This window comes from Corythoichthys intestinalis, chromosome 22 (genome assembly GCF_030265065.1).
Source record: "Corythoichthys intestinalis isolate RoL2023-P3 chromosome 22, ASM3026506v1, whole genome shotgun sequence".
NCBI classification, from domain to species: domain Eukaryota; kingdom Metazoa; phylum Chordata; class Actinopteri; order Syngnathiformes; family Syngnathidae; genus Corythoichthys; species Corythoichthys intestinalis.
In genome coordinates, this window is record NC_080416.1 from 6,678,340 (window position 1) to 6,704,943 (window position 26,604).

The 26,604-nt window shown below is 37.0% G+C and overlaps 2 protein-coding genes across 4 annotated transcripts in view; one reads left to right on the forward strand and one right to left on the reverse strand.

Annotated features, from left to right (window-relative positions):
* Positions 1 to 266: 266 nt before the first annotated feature.
* On the forward strand, positions 267 to 19,999 carry cap2 (cyclase associated actin cytoskeleton regulatory protein 2). Its single transcript, XM_057827785.1, has 13 exons — positions 267 to 455; positions 2,814 to 2,927; positions 3,043 to 3,143; positions 6,769 to 6,846; positions 12,282 to 12,425; positions 12,526 to 12,611; positions 13,541 to 13,646; positions 14,743 to 14,902; positions 14,967 to 15,124; positions 16,849 to 16,972; positions 17,053 to 17,135; positions 19,490 to 19,633; positions 19,702 to 19,999. The coding sequence occupies exons 2-13, from the start codon at positions 2,822 to 2,824 to the stop codon at positions 19,783 to 19,785; spliced, it is 1,374 nt and encodes a 457-aa protein (XP_057683768.1). The 5' UTR covers positions 267 to 455; positions 2,814 to 2,821; the 3' UTR covers positions 19,786 to 19,999.
* The window catches only part of LOC130910455 (aurora kinase A and ninein-interacting protein), an 88,134-nt gene continuing 81,445 nt past the window's right edge, over positions 19,916 to 26,604 (reverse strand). For all 3 annotated transcript variants that reach the window (XM_057827787.1, XM_057827786.1, XM_057827788.1), the window contains 2 exons: positions 20,838 to 20,938; positions 19,916 to 20,759 (listed from right to left, as the gene is read on the reverse strand). In XM_057827787.1, the coding sequence (XP_057683770.1) occupies positions 19,989 to 20,759; positions 20,838 to 20,930 (864 nt within the window). In that variant the 5' untranslated portion in view covers positions 20,931 to 20,938 and the 3' untranslated portion in view covers positions 19,916 to 19,988. The remainder of the gene's footprint in view (positions 20,760 to 20,837; positions 20,939 to 26,604) is intronic.

A 26,604-nucleotide genomic window follows, 5' to 3' on the forward strand; every position in this document is an offset into this window, starting at 1 on the left:
TTGGAATAAAATGTTCTATATTTCAAATGCTGGAGTGGATTTTTCGGTTTACCGCGCAACGCCATTTTGAAGACGAGCCAGGTTTTGAGAACAGCGGCGTTATCAGGTGAGCATTAATCATGCATTGTTGGTTAATAAATCATTATGTTGTGGTTGTAGGTGAGGTGAACATATTGGCTGCCATTGACGGTGATAGACGTCCAATTTATTTGTATTTGGAAGGGCGAATATTGGACGTCTAGCGCCGCCAATGGAAGTGAAATGTGATTATTCACTTGTGTGCTTATATGCACTGTGTTGGTTATTTTTAGAACGCGTCTGCGTGCGCGCGCTTGAAAGGTTCTGCTTGGCTGAACTAGGACAACTCAGACGGACGGGAAGAAGGCGAGCTAGCAGGCAGCGCGCTTGGTGTTAAAAGTCCAACCGGGACGAGAACGAGGACAGTACAGGAGGAGGTACGGTACATTAAAAAAAAAAAAAAAGTGTGTGTGTGTGTAATTTTGTGTGTGGGCGTGTACTATAGAAGGGCATGAAGTTTTTCTGTGTGTTGTTGTTGGACTTCTGGTTGTTGGAATGAGATTCAATTTTTATTGTTATAGTCAGAATACTGAGTGTAATTGTTAATTATAATTTTTATCTACTTTTTTTTAATGCAGTGCGTGTGTGTTGTGCTTTGCTTTGCTCGTTCTTAGATTTTTAGAAAGTCAATATCGTGGTTAATTTAGGGTGTTTTTTTTCTGTGCTGTTTGTTGTTGTTACAGCTGCAATTATTTTTTTAGTTTGTATATTTTTAATCAAATTCAATGATGTTTATACTTTATTATATTTTTAAAACAATTGTGGAATTTTTTTTTAAAGGTTTGTCTGGTTGTTTTAAGCTATTTATTTATTTAATCAATTACTTAAAAAATATATTTTATTTTCATTTTATTAAATTATTATTATAGAAATTATCACTATTTGTAATTTGTTTTGTGTCGTTGATGTTTGTTGCAATTATTTTTTCAAGTTTGTATATTTCTAATCATATTCAATTATGTTTATATATATATATATTTTTAAAAACAATTATGAATTTTTAAAAAAGATTTATTTTCACTTTTAAGTAATAGCTTGCTTTATTTTAATGTATTTACCTTTAAAAAAAACTGTTACTTTTAAAAATAATTTTTATTCTGGTTTTATTAAATTATTATGATAAAAATTATTTTATTATTATTATTTTCTTAATCTATATTTTGTGTCAATATAATTTGAATTTTTCTTGAATATTCCTTTGATTTTTTTTTTAAAGGAAATTTTACCATCTTATTTCCAACTTTCCCCCCCCAATTTTTAAGCAATAGTTTTGGTTGTTTTAATCTACATTATTTTTTTTAAACGTAATTATTTGATTATTATTATTTGTAATTTATATTTTGTGTTGTTTGTTGTTACAGCTGCAATTTTTTTTCAGGTTGTGCATTTTTTAATCAAATTCAGTGATGTTTATATTTTATTATAATATTTTTAAAACAATTATGGATATATTTAAATAGATTTCTTATCATTTTTAAGTAATTTATAAAATTAAATTATAAAAATTATTTGATTATTATTATTTTTAATTTATATTTTGTGTCAATATAATTAGAATTTTTCTTGAATATTTCTTAGATTTTTTTAAGGAAATTTTACCATCTTATTTCCTACTTTTTCCCCCCAATTTTTAAGCAATAATTTTGGTTGTTTTAATCTATTTACATTATTTTTTTAAAACGTTATTATTTGATTATTTTTATTTGTAATTTATATTTTGTGTTGTTTGTTGTTGTTACAGCTGCAATTTTTTTCAGTTTGTACATTTTTAAATCAAATTCAGTGATGTTTATATTTTACTATAATATTTTTAAAACAATTATGGATATTTTTAAATAGATTTCTTATCATTTTTAAGTAATTTATAAACTTAAATTATAAAAATTATTTGATTATTATTATTTTTTTAATTTATATTTTGTGTTAATTTAATTTGAATTCTTCTTTAATATTCCTGTGATCCCCCCCCCCCACAATTTTTAAGAAATAGTTTTGGTTGTTTTACTCTGTTTACATTTTTTAGAATAGTTTCTTTTTTCAAAAAGAAATTAGTATCATTTTATTAAATTATTTGATATTTTTTTCCCACTTGATTTATATTTTTTTTCCACCCAAAAAACATTTTATTGAATTTAATTTTTATTTTTTCATTTTAATTTTATTTTCCCTTAGTTTTTCATTGATGTTTGTTGAACTTCCCATCAATATTTTCCCTCTTAGTATTTGTATTTTCTCCCAAACTGTTTCCATTAAACATCATTTTTAATTTTATGACAGTAAGCGTTTTTTGAATTAGAAGTAATCTAACAATGCTGAATATAGCCTCGGCAAAGATCAAATAGCAGAACCGCACGTGTTCTCTCTCAGCTGTCGCTCGTGACGCACCTGTCTACTTCCTGCCGAGCGGTCGCTATGGAAACCGCTCACGTGGAAAAACTTTGGACGGGACAGTTGTTGTTATTGTTGTCGAGTGTCGCGATGACTTTCGAGACGTTCCAGGCGTTGTTTTGGCATTAGCGCAGTTTTATTCTTAACATGCTGGCAACAAATGTTGACGCTGACTCATGGCTGGTGGATTAACATGAGCGTGTTAGCTAGCGGTTTCCCGTTCATGTTGTTGTGGGCTTGGGGAAAATGCCTTACTGTAAGCACAGCGTTTCATTTTTGTCGTTTGAATAGATTAAGAATATCAGAATGAATATGAAACTTTTATTGTGGTATTGTTATTTTTTCAGAGTCAGTCATGGAGGCGTTGACGGAGCGTCTGGAGCGAGCCGTGACGCGACTGGAGCAGCTGACGTCGTCTGCAAATTTAGCCAATGGTGACTGCGTCAATGGCGTCAATGGAGGTAATGCGATTCCCTGAATGGAATATGGGCTCCCTCTTGTGGTGCGCAAAGAAATCGCTGCAAAAATACTGTTCGGTTGTATTTAACTTGACGTGTTTTTTGTGGGTTGCAACAGCTGCAAGCGGGTGCGTGGACGCCTTCGACTGTCTTCTGAACGGTCCGCTGAACGACTACATGAACATCAGTAGGAACATCGGCAGCGACGTGGAGAAACATGTAAGTTCTCGTCTGGTTATTTTGATTGTTATTGTGACACGGCTATAACTTAGGGCTTCAAGTCAATCAAATAATCAATAAATTGTGAGTGAGTTTTTGGGTTTTTGAATTTTTTTCAAATTTTTGATTATTTTTTTTAGGGCTGTCAAAATTATCGCGTTAACGGGCGGTAATTAATTTTTTTAATTAATCACGTTAAAATATTTGACGCAATTAACGCACCTGCCCCGCTCAGACAGATTTAAATGACAGTACAGTCAAATGCCCACTTGTTAATTGTGTTTTATGGAGTTTTGCGGCCCTCTGCTGGCGCTTGGGTGCGACTGATTTTATAGGCTTCAGCACCCATGAGCATTGTATAAGTAATTATTGACATCAACAATGGCGGGCTACTAGTTTGTTTTTTGATTAAAAATTTTACAAATTTTATTAAAACGAAAACATTAAGAGGGGTTTTAATATAAAATTTCCATAACTTGTACTAACATTTTTCTTTTAAGAACTACAAGTCTTTCTATCCATGGATGGCTTTAACAGAATGTTAATAATGTTAATGCCATCTTGTTGATTTATTGTTATAAAAAACAAATACAGTCCTTATGTACCGTATGTTGAATGTATATATCCATCTTGTGTCTTATCTTTCCATTCCAACAATAATTTACAGAAAAATATGGCATATTTTATAGATGGTTTCAATTGCGATTAATTGCGATTAATTATGATTAATTAATTTTTAAGCTGTAATTAACTCGTTTAAAAATTTTCTTCGTTTGACAGCCCTAATTTTTTTATTTAGTATGTAATATAAATACAGTGGTAGGAAAAAGTATCTGAACCTTTTGGAATTTCTCACATTTCTGCATAAAAACACCTTTAAATGTAAGCTGATCTTTGTCAAAATCACACAGATGAAAACACAGTGTCTGATTTAACCAAAACCACCCAAACATTTAATAGTTTGTCATATTTTAATGAGGGTAGTATGCAAACAATGACAGAAGGGAGGAAAATAAGTAAGTGAACTGTCACATTTAATATTTTGTGGCCCCCCCCCTTTGGCAGTAATAACTTCAGCCAGACGCTTCTTGTAGCTGCAGACCAGTCTAGTGCATCGATCAGAACTAATATTGGCACATTCTTCTCTACAAAACCACTGCAATTCAATCAGATTCTTGGGATGTCTGGCATGAATCGCTATCTTTAGGTCATGCCACAGCATCTCAACGGGGTTTAAGTCTGGACTTTGGCTTGGCCACTCCAGAACGTTTATTTTGTTCTTCTGAAACTATTCTGAAGTTGATTTACGTCTGTGTTTTGGATCATTGTCTTGTTGCAGCATCCATCCTCTTTTAAGCTTCAAATGTCTGACAGACGGTCTCATGTTTTCCTGCAAAACATCCTGAAAAACTTTCAAATTCATTCTTCCATCAATGATTGCAAGTTGTCCAGGCCCTGAGGTAGCAAAACAGCCCCAAATCATGATGCTCCCTCCACCATGCGTCACGGTGGGGATGAGGTGTTGATGTTGGTGAGCAGTTCCATTTTTCCTCCACACGTGACGCTTTGTGTTACTCCAAAAATTCAACTTTGGTTTCATCAGTCCACAAAATATTTTGCCAAAACCTCTGTGGAGTGGCCAAGTGGCTTTTTGCGAATATTAAACAAGCAATGTTTTTTTTAGGCAGCAGTGGCTTCCTCCGTGGAGTCCTCCCATGAACACCATTCTTGGCCATAGTTTTACATATAGTTGATATGTGCACTGAGATATTGGACTGTGTCAGTGATTTCTTTAAGTCTTTAGCAGATGCTCTATGGTTCTTTTTTACCTCTCTGAGTGTTCTGCGCTGAACTCTTGGCATCATCTTTGGTGAGCAGCCACTCTTTGGGAAAGAAGCAACAGTCCCAAACTCTCTACATTTACAGACAACTTCTGACTGTCGATTGATAAACATCCAGATTTTTAGAGATGGTTTTGTATTCTTTCCCAGCTTTATACAAATCAACAATCCTTGATCACAGGTCTTCACACAGCTCTTTTGACTGAGCCTGACTTAAAATGTTTAGTAAAAATTGGTTTCAATTGCTTTTTAAGTCTCCTTAGGCAGAGGGTTCACTTACATATTTTTCCCCCTTCTGTCATTGTTTGCATGCTGCTATCCTCATTAAAATATGAAAGCCTATTAATGTTTGGGTGGTTTTTAGTTAAGGCAGACACTGTTTTTTCATCTGTGTGATTTTGATAAAGATCAGATAACATTTGATGGGGACTTAATGCAGAAATGTGAGAAATTCCAAAAGGTTTAGCTAATTTTTCATACAGCTGCATATATTTTTTTCATTTTCAACATTTTTGAATTGTTTTATTTTGGAGGAGTAAATTTTTTTTACAGGAGGTAACTTAATTTTGTATCAAATTTTTCTTTAATAACTATTAAAAATACAGTATTTTTCAGCATTATGTTGGAGTACTGTACATTAAAAATGGTTATTACAAAATTTCAAACGTTTTTCTTTTTTTAGCATATTTGCTGTATACATTTTAAATAAATTAAAAATGTCTAATATTCAACGTAATATATATATTTTTCCTTTTTGCTTTATGTATTTTCTTATTTTACATCTGTCTGATAAAGAAAGTATAATTTAAACATAAAACTGACATTTTTTGAGTGGATTTGAACATTATTATCATTAGACTTTTTTTTTAATTAAATATAAACACTAAAAATAATATTAACAAAATTACAATTATCATGATATATGTCAATTAAAAACACATACAACTGAAATGTTCATTTTTCTATATAAAAATCAATTATAAAAGAAATTGACTACTAGAAAATTGCGATGGTAACTTTGTTGTGATGGTTGGTATATCGGGTCACGTCCTGTTGATTTTGAGGCATCACGGACTTCCAGTAGATATCGGGTCACTTTCCTGTTGATATCGGGTTGGTTGGGTTAGAAATCAATAGGAGTGAATGGAAGTTTTTGTGCTATTGAAATGAATGGCGAATAGGGCCACTGGAAATCAGTGGAAAATTTATGGGTATAGTTTTGGAAAATTTTGGAAGAATCGTACTTTTTTAGCAAAAACTGCAAAGATCTTTTGTGCCCCTTAGCGCCCTGATTTTTTTTTATGTCAAAAAGATGTTATTTGGATAAAAATCGTTGGACAAATTTCGCATTTAAAGAAAAAAATCCACATTTTTGGGAAAACCCAAGAGAATTCCTGTCGTTTTGGTGAATGAACGGTGTCGTTAGGTCAAATGTTTTTGGCTAGGCAGTGTGCCAAAGAAATGCCATCAAAAAAATACATCAATTATACGACAACTTGGCAACGATTAAAGCAAAAGAAATCTAATTTATTGTAAAAGTCACATTGACACGAATCCCTGTGAACTTATTTCATCCAAACTGCAGCCTCCGTCCACTCCCAGCATGTTTTACAGCCGCTTTATTACCGCCGTGTCCTCGAACGTCTCGCTTTGTGTCCTGTCACAAAGTGGAGGGAGAGCAGAGTGCCTCACTTCAGGCGTGCGGGCCTCCTTTTAAGGACACAATCTCTTTGGTGCTGATCCGCACCACTTCACGTTCATTTCCAAGATTTTTTTTCTTCCAGGCGGTGATGGTCGACAATGCCCTGCGTACGCAAAGGACCTTCCTCAAAATGGTGGCCGAGCACCAGGAACCGGCAAAGGTACGGTGGTACAATCCTATTATGCCAGAATTAACTAATTGACGGCCATAGACGTCCAATCCTTTTAAAGTGGGAGGGTGGCAGCAAATGAACGTACAACAAAAGGGAAAAAAAACGAAAATATTCATTCATTCATTTTCCGAGCCACTTATCCCCACGAGAGTCACAGGGGTGCTGGAGCCAATCCCAGCTAACTAAGTGGGGTACACTTGAAATCAGTTGCCGGCCAATCGCAGGGCACAATATTATATCATGAATATGTTTAATGTTAATATTTTTAATATATTTTTTTTCATTTTAAAATAATATTCTATATAAGACTTTAACCAATACATTTTGCTGTATTTTTCAATAGTTAGTTTTATTTTTTGTTTTTTTTTTAATCAATACTTTTTTTTGTATTCTTCCAACACTTTACGAGCATTTTTTAACTCTTTGTCTGCCATTGACAGTGCTAGACGCCCAATCCTCTTGAATTGGGAGGGTTGGCAGCGACTGAACGTTCGTTCTACTAGTGACGCATAAGTTGATTGGACGTCTTATAGTGACAAACTCGTAAGTTTATCACTGTTTCCAGCTCACAGCAGAAGGCAATTATTTTGCCAATTCTAATCGTATTTAAGCCGCTCCCACTTCAAATGAATTGGACGTCTATCACCGTCAATGGTACTGCAACATGATCACTTACTGCCAGTTTGTATGTACATGAATGAATGCCAGCCCATGATTGAAACAAAAAATAATCTAATAATTTGGTTGAAAGCGGCCATTTTTTGTGCTATTGAACTCTGTTGCTAACCAAAACAGCAGCACTGACTACTAAATCAATTGCGTATAAACTCCGCCCACACTGATAAATTAAGCATTTAGTCCAAAATGTTTTTTATTTTTATTTTATTTTATTTTATTTTTAAGGAAACCTCAGACTTAGACTTGTAGGCTCCAATAAGCCACAATTTTTCTTTTTACGAAAATATATTAGAAACACATAGTATATTATTGCCATTGATTTAATAATTTATAATGTTTAATACATTTTTGGAGGGCGGCATGTTTTCCACGCCCAATGCACGCCGGGGGTGATGACGCGGTTGGGCTGTACTGGGAGAATAGCTGTGCTAGCTAGCAAGCGAAGATGAAAAAGCATGATGACTGGCATGATTTTATCACATTCTGCTGCTGGTCAGATTGTTTTGTTACAGAGCTGTGGGATGAGTTCCCAACATCGTACCTGCATCCAATTACAGCTAATCAGCAGTGTCTTTAAACCGATCCTAGGCGGCTTGTCGAGATATTGACTTGCTGCCATTTGACAGTTTGTATTCTTGACCCTTTCGTTGCTAGTTGTATCTTTGCCTTGGTTTTTCCATTCGTCTGCCTCTCATTGTGGTTTTCCCTTGTTTTTTTTTTTTTTTTTTTTTTTTTTTTTTATTGAACCCGACCTACTGTCACTGACCCTTTTTTGTCTCTCTTTTCGCATCGCGTGGTTTTTTTGTATGTTCAATAAACCCTTTTACGCAATCCCTATATTATTATTGTCTGTTTGCATCCACATTCGTGCACCGTAGCAGATTTGTTGGTTTTAATCCGAGGATTTTTTACTCATTGCAGCTAATAGATCGATAAACAATACACATACTATTGCTACATACGATTGCTTTATAAGGAAAATCAAGATTCTGACGTCACGTGGAAATATAGTCAACTACACGCTTGTTTGTCGCATGGGAAATGCTGGTTTGAATCTCGTTGGAGACCTTCATTTACAGTAATTAAAGTCGCTACTTTTGTCCTTCCTTTTGAATCCTGCGGTTTATAGTCCAGTGCAGCTTATTTATTGATTTATTTGGGTTGATAAGTAACACTTTATTTGACAGCGGCGTCATCAGACTGTCATAAGATAGTCATAACTATGACATGACACTATCATGGGCATTACTTAATGCTTATCACACATGTCATTAAGTGTCATCAGGGAAATTATGTCACTAACTCCATTTATGTCCAGCTCTGATCTTTTACATCCATTCAAAAGTGAGATAATTTGCCAGATAACACTAAATAACATCTGTTATATGCATTCATTAATGCTCGTTACAATGTCATGTCATAATTATGATTGTCTAATGACACTCTGATGGTGGCAATGTCAAATAAAGTGTTACCAAATACCATAACTAGCAATTGATGAAACAACTGGAACAGTAACTGAAGAAATAATTAGCACAGAACATGAATTTTGATTGTTATTTACATTTGTAGTGCTGCAGTGCATGCTAGGAGGCATGTGGGACCACAACAGTGTTGACAGCAGGTGGCAGAAGAGGTTGACTGTCTCTCCCAAGGGAGCAGTGATGGCCAAATGACACTTCTTGAAGCAATGAAGCTTTGCAGCTAATTGGTTCAAAGCTTCATGGTGGTTCATTTGGTCTTATGACAGTCGCATGATGCCACTGTCAAATAAAGTGTTTCCAGTAATATCTTTTGGTTTAAATATCTCATAATACAGTGAGGACAGCTGCGGTTTATAGTCCAGTGCAGCTTATCTGTGAACAAATGCCATTTCCGTGCCAAATTTGGTGGGTGGCAGCTAATAGTCAGGTGCGCTCCATAGTGCAAAAATTACGGTAATTGATTTTGCTGCTCGTTTTCTGAAATATCGACACTGCTGTCCTGCTGCTCATCACTTTTGCGCTCGGATTCAATTTGGAAGGGCAGAACTGACGACATGTTTATGTAGCTAAAGAGTAACACCGTGTATGCTCAGCAGCGCCGCCCAGTGACGTCACCGCCCAGACTGCAATGCGTCGTTGACAACAAAGGCGACCTACTCGTTAAACTAATTTTACAAATTTTACTAAAACGAAAACATTAGGAGGGGTTTTAATATCAAATTATTATAACTCATGCTAACATTTATCATTTAAGAGTAACACATCTTTCTATCCGTGGTACCCTTTAAAGATACAAATAAAGGAAAAACATTTCAAACAACTCTTTACTATGAATGAGTTGGTATTTGTTGGGAAAGCAATTATGGGAAACGTAGTCTACGACTGATTTATTGTTTGCAAGCTTTCCAAGGCCGCATGATAACAGGAATGAATGATTTTGATCATTATCATTTTGTTATTTAAAGACACACATATTACGTACATACGCACACACACACATGCACAAACACTTGGTTCAGAGTAGCTGCAGCTCTCTGTCTTTTTATGGGCATGTTCTATATTTGAGGCCTGTTGTCTGCATGTGTGTGTGTGCGTGTGTGTGTGTGTATTCACTCTCCTGTCGCCTCATAGTGTTGTAAAAGTGTGCTTGGGTGAGTTTCATGTCGAAGTGCCATTCAAAAAAACACCTTATTTGGCAGCAAGTCTACTGAAAAGAGAAGAAAATCAGTGTCCCAATATTTCTGTGCATGTGCATCTCATTGTCTGCCATTGACAACAAAAATGAAATCGATTAGGGATGTCTCGATTGCATATTTTTGCACCTGAGTCCGAGTTACCTGATTTTGAGAATCTGCCGATACCCCCCAATTTTGTTTCAATGTATATATTCAGATTTAGCATCGGAAAGAGATACATATAAGACATGTTTTTCCCTTTTTTCCACCCAAAGTATAAAAACAAAAAACACTTATGTATATGTATATTTTAATAAATGTTTTTTAAGCTCATCAAATGTAATAATTATGATAAGTTTTAAACATCTTCCTGTCCCACCAAATTATTTTTAAACAAGAATAACAATCCTTCCTGTTTGTATGCGGTACAGCTTTTGTACTTTTTCAACCTAAATCTGGCGTTAGATCGCTGCATGTGACCGACTGCTAATAACTGAAGTGGATTGTGGGATGGCCCCCTACTTGAAGGTGTGGCGCAGTGAAAGTGGAATTTGACCCGTCAATATCATTATGAAGTCTATGATGCTTCATTGAGTGAGTCCACTCAAATACGCTCAGGCAGCTGAAAAAAATTAGACAGAACACGCTAGTGTTTAACAAGCTCAACGATGATTGACAGATACGGCGTCTTTCAACTCACCGCTCCCAGGCTTCTCTGCCAACATCACCTCCTGTCACTCATCGTTAACTTTAACAAGCTGCAAATTGTAGTGCACTATTGAGCAAGAAAAGCAGCAGGAGGGAGCATGAAGGCTGTACAAGCCTGAAGCAGAGAAACATAAATATATTTCTTTAATTAAAAACACGATTCTTTTCAGCCGATTCCGATCCTCTGATTCCCGATCACGTGACTTGATCGGGTCGTCTCTAAAATTAATTGATCAACATTTCTTAAAAGAGAATATTTATCATTTTTAGAGGGATATATGAAAGGAAAAAATTTTGAAACCATTCTTTAAATAATCGTCATGTAGGTGCTGCTGTTTTGGTTTGCAACAGAGTTCACGACTCTTCCACTTCAAATGGATTGAAGACTTTTCATCGCCCCTACTGGTGACGTTCTCATTAAAGTCAGTGCATTGACATTAAAACTGAGTCATCACCAGTGTTGGGAATAACGCCGTTATTTTATCAGTAACGGGGTAATCTAACTAATTATTTTTTCCGCCGTTACCATTACTGATGGTCAAAAGTGGTGCGTTACTTACTCTGAATAAATTGAAGAAACTACCAACCGTCGCGAGTCTACTCTGCTCTATTTATTTGTCATCCAAGACTTGAGGTGCGTTCAGGTTCGAGAATAGAATAGAATTTGTCCTTTACGAAGTGGAGATATAAACACTATTTCAAGTTGGTCGAAATTAAAGGAAAAAACGTGCATGTAAAGTGTAATTTATGTCCCGGGGCAAAGCTTTTGTCGACATCTGTGGAAATCTGTTGCTGATAGGGTGCAATAAATATTACAAGGTTCTATAACACAACTACCTGTTTGTTCTACTCTATTCAACTGATTCGAATACTGCTCAGAAAATTTCATATTCTTTGACATACAACAACTTCTTTTTAAAGTAACGGAAATCGTTATTTTCCCTGGTAACTAGTTACTTTTACTATAGAGTTATTCAGTTACTAACTCAGTTACTTTTTGGAAGAAGTCGTGATACTTTTTTTAAAGTAACGTGCCCAACACTGGTCATCACTAGCTTATTTCGCAACCAATTTTTTAAGCAATCTCAAAGCATCTTCTCTTGGCTTCCACTGACGGCACTAGACGTCCAATTGATTTGAAGTGGAAGGGTGGCAGCGAATGTTCTAGTGATAGACTTTAAGAGCCATACGATTGGACATCTGTCAGGTCTGCGCCCAACCATGTGACATCATCTCATGGCAAGTCATCGTGAGACTGTTTGCAGCTCTGTGCCACCGCAGCAATCATCTAGCACCAGCCGAAAATAGCATTTAATAAGACCACGATACATTTTTTTACATGCTCGGCACGCGTCTGATTGAATTGAATTGTTGCCAGACGGAGCTCCAGGATTTGCTGAAGCCCATCTCGGACCACATCCAGGAGATCCAGAACTTCCGGGAACGTAACCGGGGAAGCCTGCTTTTCAACCACTTGTCGGCCGTTAGCGAGAGCATCCCCGCCTTGGGATGGGTGGCCGTGGTAAAAAAAAAAAAAAAAAAAAAACTCAAAATTTGATATGTATACTGTATGTACATTGGCATTGTCATGTCAAACTGATTTTTTTTTGTTTTTTTGGTAGAACCAGAAGCCCGGTCCTTATGTGAAAGAGATGAACGATGCGGCCACTTTCTACACCAACAGAGTGCTCAAGGACTACAAGGAAACGTAAAGACGTACTGTATTTGCAATCACAATGTTTTTATGTTATTTATATTGCAGGAAAATTTATTAATGATTTTTTAAAACATGTAAGAGATCAAAAATCTTGACAAATTAAATGATAAAATCATATAAAGAGTATTATAGTATGTAAAATTAATTAATATTAATGTTTAACTTTTTTTAATTATGTGTCTAATATTTCAAATGTATTTTACTTTTAATTTTATATTATTATATATTTTTTCGTTTTTAGTACAAATACAATAAAGCTATGTATTATTAATGTGTACTAACAGTATTTTTACTTTAATAGTGTTCATTTGTTATTTTAGGAATATGTTCTACACAACTAAAATGCTATTGTTTTCATTATTTCAATACCTATATTGATAATTAAAAAAAATATATATATATATATAATTTGTATCAATCACTTAAAAGCTGTAATGTTTATGCATTTTTAAATATTTAATATTTATTTTAATGATATTTTGATATCAATGTGATTTTACTTCAAATTGTAATTCACTTAAAATTTCAATACAAATAAAATAGAATTAATAAAATAAATTAAATTATTGTTATTATTCACAATTTGTATTTTTTTATTGTAATAAGTGTGCATTTTTTTTCTACTCAATTAAAATGCAATTATTTTTCAAGAACATTTAAAAAATAATGTTAGTTTTTTTTTTAAATTGATGCAGTTAACCATGTTTGTCTCTTTCAGTACCATTGACAATGATAGACGTCTAACCATGTGGCGCCAAATCATCCCTTTACAGTTCATTTAAATGTGTCACTAGTAGGCGTCCAATTAATTTGAACTGTGAGGGTGGCAGCGAATTCACTGCCACCCCTCCCACTTCAAACGGATTGGACATCTATGACCGTCAGTGGCAGCTAATGACTTCTTTTTTTCATTTCCTTAGCGACAAACGTCACGTAGACTGGGTGCGCTCGTACCTTTCCATCTGGAGCGAGATGCAGGCCTTCATCAAGCGCCACCACACCACCGGACTGTTCTGGAACAAGACGGTCAGTCCCCGCCATAACCTTAGCATTAGCATCTGAGCTAGCCACACATCTTTTTTATACAAACTTACGAGTCATATCAAAACTCAAGCAGAACTAACAGGGGACAAGTGTGTTGAAATTTGACCACCGAATATGATGCGTTTAAGCACGTGGCAGCTGTTATGTTGAAGTGCGTATGAAAGGATGTCAATTACAAGTCGACAGCTGTTGCTCGGTCCAGCTGTTGTTGTCATCCCAGAGATTGGATTTACACACGTGTTTTTGGACATAAACCAAAATGAACGGTTTGAGTGTGTGTTCACATTAAAAATGGGATTTAGTTTTGTTCCGTTTTTTGGTTTCTGCAGAGAAAAGGCCGATAAAACGACACTTTGACTTTTGGACTTTTTTTATGCCAATTTTATCAGTTTTTATTTTTATGATGACACAAAATTTTTATTTTTTTAAACATTTTTAATATTTATTTATAATTTTATTCATTCATTTTTTCTGCTTTTATCATTCTTACTTAATTTTTTTTTTTTTTTTTACTATTAGTTAATATGACAGTATTATTTATTTATATTTTATTTATATTCAAGTTAAAAATATTATTGCAATATTCTTTAAATTTTTGGTTGTTTTTTTATTCATAATATGACTTTATGTGACAATGTTGTTGTTCAGTTTTTAATTATATCATGGATAATCTATGATTAAAAAAAAAAAAGCAAAAAATATTCTAATGTTACCAATTTCATTATATTTGTGAATATGACATTACTATCTATTCATAAAATTATATTTACCATAATGTTTAATGTTATTTCATTTCATATTGAATTATTAATATACTTAATATTACTGATTAATATTTGTGCTATTTATTTATAGTAGAAACCAAACCACGTGTTTGTATTATAATATTGATTATAAATAAATAAAAAAATCTTCTAATCTTTGTTTTAATATTATATAATATTAGTTAATCACAATACTGTACTTTCTATTAATACTTATGCAGTATATTATTTATTTATTCATAAAAAAAAAAGTAGTTAAGCACTGCCCTCTTGTGGAAAGGTTTATATGGACGATAAGCATCCCTCTGCTGCAGGGTCCTCTTGCTCCTGCCTCCCTTTTTGAGCCCCCCAACACTACCCGGCCCCCACCTCCTCCTCCTCCCGGACCGCCACCTGAGGACCCCCATGTCCCTGGATCCCCCCCTCACTCCGCACTATTCGCCCAGCTCAACCAGGGCTTGGATATCACCAAAGGTGGGTTCCCTCTGGTGGTCCTCATACTCACAGTCTTTGCTCACTTTCTAAAACCTTCTGGTAGGTTTGAAGCACGTGTCGGACCACCAGAAGACCCACAAGAATCCGGACCTGCGCACCCAGGAGGCCCCAAAGAGCGGGAAAGCCAAGAAGACAGGCCCACTGGCCGCCCCCCAGAAGAGACCCCCTTTGCTGGAGCTGGATGGGAAAAAATGGAGGGTGGTAGGTGGAATCAGGAGTTTAATGATCATGTTTCAGTGCCATTGACAGCAGTAGACGTCTGATCCATTTAAACTGGGAGGGGCTAGCATAAGGTCAGCAACCTGTGGCTTTAGAGCCACATGCAGCTCTTTAGCGCTACCCTAGTGGCTCCCTGGAGCTTTTTAAAAATATATAAAAATGGAAAAAGATGAACGAGGGAAACATATTTTTTGTTTTAATATGGTTTCCATAGGATGACAAACATGACACATTCTTGTGATACATTGATATTGTAATGAAGTTAAACTTGAGGCGGCATCAGGAGCAACAGAGTAGTTAAATGATGCGTCATTCTCTACAGGATTCACTGCAGAGAAAATAAACAATTACCGTATTTTCTGCTCTATGAAGCGCATCGAAATATGAGGCTTCAATGAATGGCCTATTTTAAAACTGTTTTAATGTATAGGGCGCACTGCATTATAAGGTGCAGTAGTAGTATTAGTAGTAGTGGTTGGCGTTGCATTATCGGTCCACAAGATGGAGCTGAGCTAAACTTAATATCATGCCATAATTAACTAATATTGATCCATATACATATAAGGCATATTGAATTATAAGGTGCACTGTCGGCTTTTGAGAAAATTGAAGGCTTTCAGGTGTGCCTTTTAGTGCGGAAAATACGGTAATCGTGAAGGCTGTATTTGTAGCCAATTTAGTCATTTTGCTAGTAGGCTAATAGAGCTAATAGAGATACATACAGCATGTGCTGCCTTCAATATAAGCCTGTCAATTTTTTGCGGCTCCAGAAATATTTTGTTTTTTGTTTGTTTTGTTTTTGTCCAGTGTGGCTCTTTCAACATTTTGGGTTGCTGACGCCTGGGCTAGCAATTAAAAAAAGAGTAAATGGTCTTTTATATTTCTCGTCAAAACAGTTTGGACACCTCCTGTATTATTTTATATTGTATATAGATATGTTATTGTATTTATGTATTGATATGTTATGATATAACAGAATTAAATAATAACAAAATTATGATTTGTAATAATTAGGGCTGTCAAACAATTAAAATTTTTAATCGAGTTAATTACAGTTTAAAAGTTAATTAATCGTAATTCAAACCATCTATAAAATATGCCATATTTTTTCTGCAAATTATTGTTGGAATGGAAAGATAAGACACAAAATGGATATATACATTCAACATACCGTACATAAGTACTGTATTTGTTTATTATAACAATAAATCAACAAGATGGCATTAACATTATTAACATTGTGTTATAGCGATCCATAGATGGAAAGACTTGTAGTCCTTAAAAGATAAATGTTAGTACAAGTTATAGAAATTTTATATTAAAACCCATCTTAATGTTTTCGTTTTTAATAAAATTTGTAAAATTTTCAATCAAAAAATAAACTAGTAGCCCGCCATTGTTGATGTCAATAATTACACAATGCTCATGGGTGCTTCAGCCCATAAAATCAGTCGCACCCAAGCGCCAGCAGAGGGTGACAAAACTCCAAAAAACACAAGTAACAAGTTGGCATTGCACTGTGCTGTCATTTTAATCTGTTTGAGCGGGGCGTGTGCGTTAATTGCGTCAAATATTTTAAGGTGATTAATTTAAAAAATTAATTACCGCCCGTTAACGCGATAATTTTGACAGCCCTAGTAATAATTGAGCATGTGCCAAAATCTGATTGTGAACGACTTTAAGAGCAATTTTTTTTGTCCCCGTAGGAGAACTTTGAGCAGAAACACGACCTTCTGATCGAGGAGACGGAACTTAAACAGGTGGTCTACATTTTCGCCTGCAACGACGTCACGCTGCACGTCAAAGGGAAGTTGAACTCCATCATCGTAGGTAAACCCAACCCGTCGAAGTCTGGCGCCCTCTAGGGGCACGCCTGACAATCCCTGAGAAGATACGTTTTACGGTTACAGACAACTGCAAGAAGCTGGCGCTGGTGTTTGACAACGTGGTCGGAATCGTGGAGATCATCAACTGCAAAGCTGTTCAGTTGCAGGTCAGGCCTGGGTTAGGGTTTGAATGATCGGAAATCGGGCCCAATCACGTCATTTTCAGGGGGTCGGAATCTGGTTTAAAAAAAGGATTAGCTTATAGGCTGCCATTGACGGGGCTAAACGTCCAATCCATTTTGACCGTTCCTTTGTTCATTGTCAACCCACCAGTCAAATTGGATTGGACATCTATCCCTGTCAATGGCAGTGAAACATGATCACTCACTGCCAAGCTTCGCAGTTTAAAGCAATTCTAGGAAATTTTTAACCTTTATAAAAGCCACACGGTTGCTAACCGCCATATGCTATTGTTTAGCCACAACTGGATTAATTATCTTAATTACTATTCATCTTTCACATTGGCGCTGGAAACAGAAATGTTGTTTAATCCATCTGCCGGCGACCGGGAGATTGATTTTTGATTGATTGAGGATTTTACGACACTGTGCGGGTGTAAGCTGGCCTCATGGGAAACACAAGCTTGCTTAAGGCAAAACACAACCGCTTTTGACCACCGGCGTCACTAAAATTGACCAAAACTGAAAAGTTACCAAATGTTGCTTTAAATAGATTTGATTTAGTGAATGAATTAAGTGCAACAAGGATTAGGGCTGTCAAAATGATCGCGTTAACGGGCGGTAATTAATTTTTTTAAAATTAATCACGTTAAAATATTTGACGCAATTAACGCACATGCCCCGCTCAAACAGATTAAAATTACAGCAGAGTGAAATGTCCACTTATTAATTGTGTTTTTTGGAGTTTTGTCGCCCTCTGCTGGCGCTTGGGTGCAACTGATTTTATGGGCTTCAGCACCCATGAGCCATGAACCATTGTGTAATTATTGACATCAACAATGGCGGGCTACTAGTTTATTTTTTGATTGAAAATTTTACAAATTTTATTAAAACGAAAACATTAAGAGGGGTTTTAATACAAAATTTCTATAACTTGTACTAACATTTATCTTTTAAGAACGAAAAGTCTATCCATGGATCGCTTTAAGAGAATGTTAATAATGTTAATGCCATCTTGTTTGATTTATTGTTATAATAAACAAATACAGTACTTATGTACCGTTTGTTGAATGTATATATCCATCTTGTGTCTTATCTTTCCATTCCAAAACTAATTTACAGAAAAATATGGCATATTTTATAGATGGTTTGAATTGCGATTAATTACGATTAATTAATTTTTAAGCTGCAATTAACTCAATTAAAAATTGTAATCCTTTGACAGCCCTATAAGGATATTGCATAAAAAAATATATAGAGAAAATGTCCTACTTGTACTGGTACTACAGGTATGTGTACTAAAAGTACATGCACATGTGTACTTGCATACAGATATGCATATTTATACAACCCCTAGCAAGAAGTATGGAATCACCAGTCTCGGACGAGCACTCAGACATTTTATCATGTAGAACAAACTCAGATAAAAAGCTTGAAAAAATAATGAATTAGTTCAAAAGTGCAACTATTTAGCATTCAGAAACACTAAAAGAAATGAATAAAAAACTTTGTGGTGGTCAGTTAATGTTACTTTTATAGAGCAAGTGCAGGGAAATATGTATGGAATCACTCCATTCTGAGGAAAAAAATATGAAATCATGAGAAACAAACAAAGAAATAACAATCAAAACACATCTCTGGTATTTAGTAGCACCACCTCTGGCTTTTATGACAGCTTGCAATCTCTGAGGCATGGACTTGATGAGTATCCTTCATCAATTTGGTGCCTTGGTGTGGACCATTTTTTTTCCAAATTCCACCACAGGTTTTCAATAGGGTTGAGATCTGGGCTATTTGCAGGCCATGACATTGACTGGAGGAGTCTTTCACCAAGGAATGCTTTAAGAGTTTTAGCTCTGTGGCATGATGCATTGTCATCTTGGAAAACGACATATTTTCAATTGAAGGGATAAGAAAGCAGTCTAAAATTTCATTGTAAATTTGTGCATTTATTGAAGATTTAACCACAGCCATCTCCCCAGTGCCTTTGCCTGACATGCAGCCCCATATCATCAAGGACTGAGGGAATTTTGTTTTCTTCAGGCAGTCATCTTTGTAAATCTCACTGGAACAGCACCAAACAAAAGTTCCAGCATCATCACCTTGTCCAAATCAGATTCTTGACAAGAGAGGGGAAGGAGATTTTTAGAACTATTGCGGAAGCTGTATGTTGTAGTCCATTGTACAGCTTCCTCCTTCTCCTTGCAAGATTTTTAACTAAATTGAGTGCCTTTTTTCCTAATTTTGGGTAATATTATAAATGTCTACCTAAGGATTCATATTTAAACTTGACATCTAGTTTCAACTAGCGTTCAAAATCTGCATGTCGTGTTTCTGGTCAGGTGCTGGGCTGCGTCCCCACCATCTCCATCAACAAGACAGACGGATGTCAACTGTACCTCAGCGCGCAGTCGCTAGGCTGCCACATCGTCAGCGCCAAAAGCTCCGAGATGAACGTCCAGGTGCCGCAAGGAGACGACGACTACGTGAGGAGACCTTCGTGCATTCGTAGAATAAGACAGTGAGTCAGCCGTTCTTGTTTTTCCTTTTTCAGAGAGAGTTCCCGCTTCCCGAGCAATTCAAGACCGTCTGGGATGGGTCCAAACTGGTGACGGAGCCCAGCGAAATGGCGGCTTAGCGCAGAAAATGCTAACATTCGCTAGATTCTTTATCCTCTGTGAAGAACGACTAGTTCTATGGTCAGTTTTCTGCTCAATTGCACTTGTACCAAGCAGTTGGTGTAATAAACACAAGTCTGACGTGTCGCAAATGATAACCTTTAATGTACATGAAAGCAAAAAAATGACTTTTTACAAATAAAAACAATTTATTCTCCTTGTGTCAATGTTTTATCACTTTATTTCCCTGAGAGTCTTGCGTGAAAAGCGCTTCCTGGACGTCAAATAACGTCTTTGAGGGTTTCTTTACAGTGAAGTCGCCACGTTTTTTGAAGGGACTCCGACAATATCGATGCGCGATGACCTGAAAACCGTCGGAATCCTGCGTGAACATTTGAGCAAGGCTGTCCTCTTCGTGCCTGGCTCGTTTTTTCAGAGGAGAAAACGAGTGGGAGAAGATGTTTTCTTTCTCGTCGTCATTAGGAGAGTCAAGGACCTGATGTTTCTGAGTGGAGGTTTTGCCGAACACCTGGTTCCCAAAGGTCTCTTCGCTGAGATTTAAGTCCGATAATGTTTGGTTCATAAAAATGGACGATCCTTGGCTGAAGTTCATCTCATGCGCTTGCTCTTCCTGGAATCCGCAGTGGATGTTGTGTTCAGTCTCATCTAGTTGATCTTCTAGATCTCCGCTCCTGATGTTCGGTTCCAAATCAGGTTGCTGTTCTCTAACTTTGAAGTGGATGTTCTGTTCAATCTTTTCTTCTTGGATATCACGTTGTATGTCCTGCTCAGCGTTCTGCTTCTGAACCTCACCGTAGTCACGTCCAAGTTTTCCAGGCTTATTTGTAGGTGAAAAATAGCTAAATATGGAGCTCTGTTTGGTCTTCGGCATGTCAATCTTGGTCTGCGTGAAGTTGAGCAACACCGCTAAGCTGTATCCGCTACTTTTAGCCAGTGGGTTGAGCATCTTGGAGATGGGCCGGACTGCTTTTTTCTGAAACAAAATTGTATTTTGATTTCATTGAAGAAAGTACTCAAGAACTTGGTGACCATCTTGTTTATGTGCAATAACCTGCTTGGCTTTTTCTTTGAGCTGCGCTGTGTCCAACCACACACCACATTCTTCGGGCACAGGCTTCGGCTGGACGACTTTAGCTGTCTTCATTGTAGAATCTTGAAGAAATATATATTAGAACGTATTTTCTTGAGGAAAAACAATGAATGAACAAGCAGGACTGAACGGGCCCTCGCAATCTAGCGCAACTCGGACGTCACGCAACTCGGACTGTGTGCAGGTCAGGGTGGTGGCAGATCCTCCTCTATAATCATCTCATTAGAACCTAACATGCTCGAAAGTCGCCTATTTACATTCCCACACCCAAGAGATAAAAACCCCTATTGGAAAGAGTACTACAAAAAAGGAGCCACTACTGAGCTGTGCAGCCAAGCCCTTATTCAAAACCAAAATTAATCTTCTAACTGGGCCAATTCGACCAAGTGTGCCAACTATTGTGGCTCCATAAGCTCCCTGAGTCTCTGAAAAAAAATATTTCCTTTAAATGGCGAACAAAGGGTCGTCACGGCAACAGACAGAGACACGTGGACATGGGCCGTAAAAAAGTATTTTAATAGGTCTTGAAACTACAATGACCAACATGAAAAGAACTGGACATGTTTTGGAAAAACGAGTGACTTTCTATCGCCACTAGTTGGCGCTGTAGGGTTGATGCAAATGACCCCTACAAGGCCCTTCAGGGTATGACTCTCAACAAGCATGGGAAGTTTGGCGCAGATATCTTGTATATCTGCCGAGTTATGACTGTTCAAAGTTTTTGGAGAGAAAAATTGTTGACAGTCATTTTCACTTTCCTGTTTGGACCCCTCCGCTTCAACGAAACTTCAATATTTTTCATCAGGCACCTGAAGACAGGTCTTAAGGTTTCCCTTATGCAGGTTTGAGGTAGATTGATTTTTTCCCTTTAGAGGAGGAGTGTGTCCCGTAAAAAAGGGCATTTCCTGTTCCCACTAGGAGGCGCCAGGCACAAATGGTAAATTTTGAATCCAGTCCTGCTCAGGCTGGTATACCTCACACACATGCCAGATTTAAAATAGATTGAACGTTGTATGAGGGAGTTATCAGTCATTTTCCGAATTCGGTGTTTTGGCGAAAAAATGGAAGAATTTGGCGCCCCGCCCAGGTCAGGCCCGTGAATGAAAACACACCATTTTTATAACTTAAGATTTCATATGCCTCATGAACAGTCTCACCAATTTTGAGAATGATCAAACTAATTCCCTAGGTGCCAAGGTGTAAAATGTGCACACTGTAAATCGATAAAAAGTTCACATTCAATCCAAAATACCCGATTTCCTGTAGGATTTGGAATGTGTGTGCAAGAGACTTTTTGGAGCAGTTTTGCACAAAGTTTTGACTCTCCAAATTTCATCACTCTATGTTAGAAAAACCTAAATGGAGAGGCCTTTTTGAAAATTTCAAGGGGGCGCCAGTGAGCCATTTTGTTACATGTTTTCGTAACGTTGCAAGATTATTGAACGTTATGCAAAGCCGCATGTATGTCGAAATTTTTGTGAGTTTTTGTGCATGTTCAAGCCTCCAAATGTAAACTCCTACTGTGAACCGATAAAAATTTCACATTTGATCAAAAATACCCGATTTCCTGTTGGATTTGGAATACGGGTGCAAGAGACTTTTTGGAGCAGTTTTGCATAAGGTATCTACTCCCCAAATTTCCTCGCTCTATGTTGAAAAAACCCAATAGGAAAGGCCTTTTTTAAAACTTCTTTCTGTCGCCACTAGTTGGCACTGTAGAGTTGATGCAAATGACCCCTTCAAGAACCTTCAGGGTATGACTCTCAACAAACACGGAAAGTTTGGCGCAGATATGTTGCATATCTGCCGAGTTATGACTGTTCAAAGTTTTTGGCGAGACAAATTGTTGACGGTCATTTTCACTTCCAGTTTGGACCTCTCCGCTTCAACGAAACCTCAATATTTTTCATCAGGCACCTGAACACATGTCTTGAGGCTTCCCTGAAACAGGTTTGAGGTCAATAGATTTTTTTCCCTTGGAGGAGGATCCTCTCTCGTAAAGAATGCCATTTCCTGTTCCCACTAGGGGGCGCCAGGCCTAATGAGTAATATTTCAATGCAGTCGTGTTCAGGCTGGGATATCTCATATACATGCTAGAAATGAAAAAGATTAAACGTTGTATCACGGAGTTTTTAATCATTTTCAGAATTTGGTATTTTGCCTAAAAATGGCCAACTTTGGGACTACGCCCAGGCCAGACCCTTGGATGAAAACTCACCATTTTGAAAACTTAAGATCTCATATGTCTCCTGAATAGTCTGACCAATTTTGAAAACGATCCAACTATTTTCTTCAGCGACAAGGTCTCAAATGTAAATCGATAAAATTTCGCATTTGATCCAAAATTTCCGACTTCCTGTTGGATTTGGAATATGGGTGCAAGAGACTTTTTGGAGCAGTTTTACACAATGTATCGACTCACCAAATTTCATCATTCTACGTTGAAAAAACCTAATAGGACAGGCCTTTTTGAAAATTTCAAGGGGGCGCCACTGAGCCTTTTTGTTAATTTTTTTTATAGATTATCAAAATTTACGCAAAGTTGAATGTATGTGCAAATTTTGGTGAGTTTTCATGCATGTTCAAGCCTCCAAACGTAAACTCCAACTGTGAACCGAAAAAATTTCACATTCGATCCAAAATACCCGATTTCCTGTTGGATTTGGAATATGGGTGCAAGAGACTTTTTGGAGCAGTTTTGCATAAGGTATCTACTCCCCAAATTTCCTTGCTCTATGTTGAAAAAACCCAATAGGAAAGGCCTTTTTTAAAACTTCTTTCTGTCGCCACTAGTTGGCACTGTAGAGTTGATGCAAATGACCCCTACAAGAACCTTCAGGGTATGACTCTCAACAAACACGGAAAGTTTGGCGCAGATATGTTGCATATCTGCCGAGTTATGACTGTTCAAAATTTTTGGCGAGACAAATTGTTGACGGTCATTTTCACTTCCAGTTTGGACCTCTCCGCTTCAACGAAACCTCAATATTTTTCATCAGGGACCTGAACACATGTCTTGAGGCTCCCCTGAAACAGGTTTGAGGTCAATAGATTTTTTTCCCTTGGAGGAGGAGCCTGTCTCGTAAAGAAGGCCATTTCCTGTTCCCACTAGGGGGCGCCAGGCCTAATGGGTAATATTTCAATGCAGTCGTGTTCAGGCTGGGATATCTCATATACATGCTAGAAATGAAAAAGATTGAACGTTGTATCACGGAGTTTTTAATCATTTTCTGAATTTGGTTTTTTGCCCAAAAATGGCCGACTTTGGGACCACGCCCAGGTCAGACCCTTGAGTGAAAACTCACCATTTTGAAAACTTAAGATCTCATATGTCTCCTGAATAGTCTGACCAATTTTGAAGACGATCCAACTATTTTCTTCAGCGACAAGGTCTCAAATGTAAATCGATAAAATTTCACATTTGATCCAAAATTTCTGGCTTCCAGTTGGGTTTGGAATATGGGTGCAAGAGACTTTTTGGAGCAGTTTTGCACAATGTATCGACTCGCCAAATTTCATCGTTCTACGTTGAAAAAACCTAATAGGAAAGGCCTTTTTGAAAATTTCAAGGGGGCGCCACTGAGCCATTTTGTTAAATTTTTTTGTAGATTATCAAAATTTACGCAAAGTTGCATGTATGTGCAAATTTTGGTGAGTTTTCGTGCATGTTCAGGCCTCCAAATGTAAACTCAAACTGTGAACCGATAAAAATTTCACATTTGATCCAAAATATCCGATTTCCTGTTGGATTTGGAATATGGGTGCAAGAGGCTTTTTTGAACAGTTAGGCATAAGGTATCTACTCCCCAAATTTCATTGCTCTACGTTGAAAACCTGAGAGGAGAGGCCTTTTTGAAAATTTTAAGGTTCAAGGGGGCGCCACTGAGCCATTTTTTGACATTTTTTCAAAACGACACAAGATTATCGAAATTTACGCAAAGCCGCACGTTTGTGCAAATTTTGGTGACTTTTCGTGCATGTTCAGGCCTCCAAATTGGCCATTTTCATTTGCCCTGAAAAAAGAATAATAATAATAATAATAACTAGGCCTGCAAGCAGGACTGAACGGGCCCTCGCAATCTAGCGCAACTCGGACTGTGTGCAGGTCAGGGTGGTGGCAGATCCTCCTCTCTAATCATCTCATTAGAACCTAACATGCTCGAAAGTCGCCTATTTACATTCCCACACCCAAGAGATAAAAACCCCTATTGGAGAGAGTACTACAAAAAAGGAGCCACTACTGAGCTGTGCAGCCAAGCCCTTATTCAAAACCTAAATTAATCTTCTAACTGGGCCAATTCGACCAAGTGTGCCAACTATTGTGGCACTATAAGCTCCCTGAGTCTCTGAAAAAAAATATTTCCTTTAAATGGCGAACAAAGGGTCGTCACGGCAACAGACAGAGACACGTGGACATGGGCCGTATAAAAGTATTTTAATAGGTCTTGAAACTACAATGACCAACATGAAAAGAACTGGACATGTTTTGGAAAAACGAGTGACTTTATATCGCCACTATTTGGCGCTGTAGTGTTGATGCAAATGACCCCTACAAGGCCCTTCAGGGTATGACTCTCAACAAGCACGGGAAGTTTGGCGCAGATATCTTGTATATCTGCCGAGTTATGACTGTTCAAAGTTTTTGGAGAGAAAAATTGTTGACAGTCATTTTCACTTTCCTGTTTGGACCCCTCCGCTTCAACGAAACTTCAATATTTTTCATCAGGCACCTGAAGACAGGTCTTAAGGTTTCCCTTATGCAGGTTTGAAGTAGATTGATTTTTTCCCTTTAGAGGAGGAGTGTGTCCCGTAAAAAAGGGCATTTCCTGTTCCCACTAGGAGGCGCCAGGCACAAATGGTAAATTTTCAATCCAGTCCTGCTCAGGCTGGTATACCTCACACACATGCCAGAATTAAAATAGATTGAACGTTGTATGAGGGAGTTATCAGTCATTTTCCGAATTCGGTGTTTTGGCGAAAAAATGGAAGAATTTGGCGCCCCGCCCAGGTCAGGCCCGTGAATGAAAACACACCATTTTTATAACTTAAGATTTCATATGCCTCATGAACAGTCTCACCAATTTTGAGAATGATCAAACTAATTCCCTAGGTGCCAAGGTGTAAAATGTGCACACTGTAAATCGATAAAAAGTTCACATTCAATCCAAAATACCCGATTTCCTGTAGGATTTGGAATGTGTGTGCAAGAGACTTTTTGGAGCAGTTTTGCACAAAGTTTTGACTCTCCAAATTTCATCACTCTATGTTAGAAAAACCTAAATGGAGAGGCCTTTTTGAAAATTTCAAGGGGGCGCCACTGAGCCATTTTGTTAAATTGTTTCGTAACGTTGCAAGATTATCGAACGTTATCCAAAGCCGCATGTATGTGCAAATTTTGGTGAGTTTTTATGCATATTCAAGCCTCCAAATGTAAACTCTTACTGTGAACCCATGAAAATTTCACATTCGACCCAAAATACCCGATTTCCTGTTGGATTTGGAATATGGGTGCAAGAGACTTTTTGGAGCAGTTTTGCATAAGGTATCTACTCCCCAAATTTCCTTGCTCTATGTTGAAAAAACCCAATAGGAAAGGCCTTTTTTAAAACTTCTTTCTGTCGCCACTAGTTGGCACTGTAGAGTTGATGCAAATGACCCCTACAAGAACCTTCAGGGTATGACTCTCAACAAACACGGAAAGTTTGGCGCAGATATGTTGCATATCTG

Excerpts from the sequence above, each read along its gene's own strand:
- cap2 (XM_057827785.1), top strand. The coding sequence starts at position 2,822 with ATGGAGGCGTTGACGGAGCGTCTGGAGCGAGCCGTGACGCGACTGGAG. Across the intron at positions 12,426-12,525 it reads CCTTGGGATGGGTGGCCGTG|AACCAGAAGCCCGGTCCTTA; the intron begins GTAAAAAAAAAA and ends TTTTTTTGGTAG. Across the intron at positions 19,634-19,701 it reads CGCAAGGAGACGACGACTAC|AGAGAGTTCCCGCTTCCCGA; the intron begins GTGAGGAGACCT and ends TTCCTTTTTCAG.